The sequence below is a fragment of the Tupaia chinensis genome, unplaced genomic scaffold (genome assembly GCF_000334495.1).
Source record: "Tupaia chinensis unplaced genomic scaffold, TupChi_1.0 Scaffold000056_1, whole genome shotgun sequence".
Taxonomy (NCBI): domain Eukaryota; kingdom Metazoa; phylum Chordata; class Mammalia; order Scandentia; family Tupaiidae; genus Tupaia; species Tupaia belangeri.
In genome coordinates this window covers 2336693-2338401 of record NW_006159514.1, presented here as the reverse complement: position 1 = coordinate 2338401, position 1709 = coordinate 2336693, and the positions used below count along the sequence as shown (strand labels likewise).

General features: G+C 43.6%; 1 protein-coding gene across 1 annotated transcript in view; it reads left to right on the top strand.

Annotated features, from left to right (window-relative positions):
* The window catches only part of MYO3B (myosin IIIB), a gene marked incomplete at its 5' end in the record, with an annotated part of 536872 nt that overhangs the window by 348991 nt on the left and 186172 nt on the right, over nt 1–1709 (top strand). The window contains one exon of the mRNA XM_006141497.1: nt 956–1067. Within this exon, the coding sequence (XP_006141559.1) occupies nt 956–1067 (112 nt within the window). The remainder of the gene's footprint in view (nt 1–955; nt 1068–1709) is intronic.

The window sequence follows — 1709 nt, the reverse complement described above, 5'->3', positions numbered from 1 at the left end:
AGAGAGACAGAGAGAGTGCATGTGCTCACCAGAGAGAAAGAAAGAACTCCCCCCCCACCCCCCCGGGGAGCATGCTCACACCAGAATTCTCTTTCTTCCAACTCCCCCCCCACCCCCAAGGGGAGCATGCTCACACCAGAATTCTCTTTCTTCCATTTCTCCGTCCCATCAGGACTTGGGACCTGCATACACATGCACCCATATGTTTTTCAATATGCTAGGGCCCAGATTTGAACTGTAGTCAGCAATGTGGGATCTAGCTTCCAATGCACTTCACTTAACCACTGCACTATGGGGCCAGCCCTAAATTATTTTCATAGTAATCACACTAACATTTAAAATTATGTCTGTCACTGGAAGAACTGTCTAAATTTGAGCTTTCTAGAAGGATTAGCTGTTTTGATGTTATATGCAAAAGATGCATATTCATATGTATTGAATATGAATTACAAAGCAATATTAAAAGAGGGAACCAGCGGTTAGTGTAATGGCTATGTCGCTGGACTCCCATGTAGTCGACTGTGGTTTGCGTCCCGGACCCGGTGGCTTAAAACTCACGCCGGTCGCGTGTGCGTACGTGCCCAAGATCCCGAGAGGAGAATGGAGGAGAAGGGATTGTGGCATGACCATCCCCCCTGGGGGGTGATTTCTCGCTTTCTGTCTCTATGTCTCTCTCTGTCTGCCGAGCGCACGCGCTCTATAGCAAGAAAACCTCTTTCAAAAAAAAAAAGCAATATTAAAAGAGAAATATACATCACAGAAAATATGAAAGCACAGTAGGTAAGAGCCAAGTTAATAAGCACAAATTGTGTATCTTTTACTATCCCATATACTATTATTGGTGTTTCAGAAATAATATTAAAAAACGAGATGTGTTAATGGGTCCTATGTAATTCTACTGTACTAAATCAGATCATGACTAAGAATGCTTCGTTCTACTCTTTTTATTTTGTAGGTATTACTACTTGGCATTCAGAGCACATCAAACCCCTCTGGCCAGCAAAGACAGCTGTGTTGCTATCTTGGAAAAGTCCCGCTTAGATCACTGGGTACTGGGAAAAACAAAGGTAGTTCTTTCTTTATTGTTCAGACTGTCACATGTGTGCCCTGCCACTTTTTGTCTGCTTTTGTCTCTTACGGGTTCTTTAAGTTGTAGGCAGGAAGTTGTAGCAGGCAGGAGCCCAACCTAACAATGATCTCTGCTAGTCTCGAGTCAGGAGTTCAGGGGCCTTAGGGACCAGAAGAGGAGGGTTTACTTCCTATTCTGTATATAAATTGGAAAGCCATTTAGCATTTCTAGAATGAGTTCTTTGAGTTCATTTTAAAATGTCTATTTTTTCCATGCCGCTTGTTCTAGAACTACGTGTGAATACGCAAATCATATTAATGGCACTGATGAGTTTCTTTTAGAGCGTCACCTGTCTTTTCATTAGACCCATGTTGCGTTACTTACTGCATACCATGGTTATTAGTTTCACCAGTGTCGTTTTTCACCTGGGAGGACATTACATCCCTGTAGGAGTCCAGATCTTTATGGTCCATCCCGATTGGCCTACAAAGTCAGCCTCAGCCTGATTGTTGATGGCAACACTGCTGCTTCTCAGTGGAAATGAGATCATTGAATCACCAGGCCCCTCTACCTCAGAACTTCCTGTGCTGGCCATGGCTCAGTCCCGTTGGTTATACCTCTATAGAAGCTGAAGGGAAAG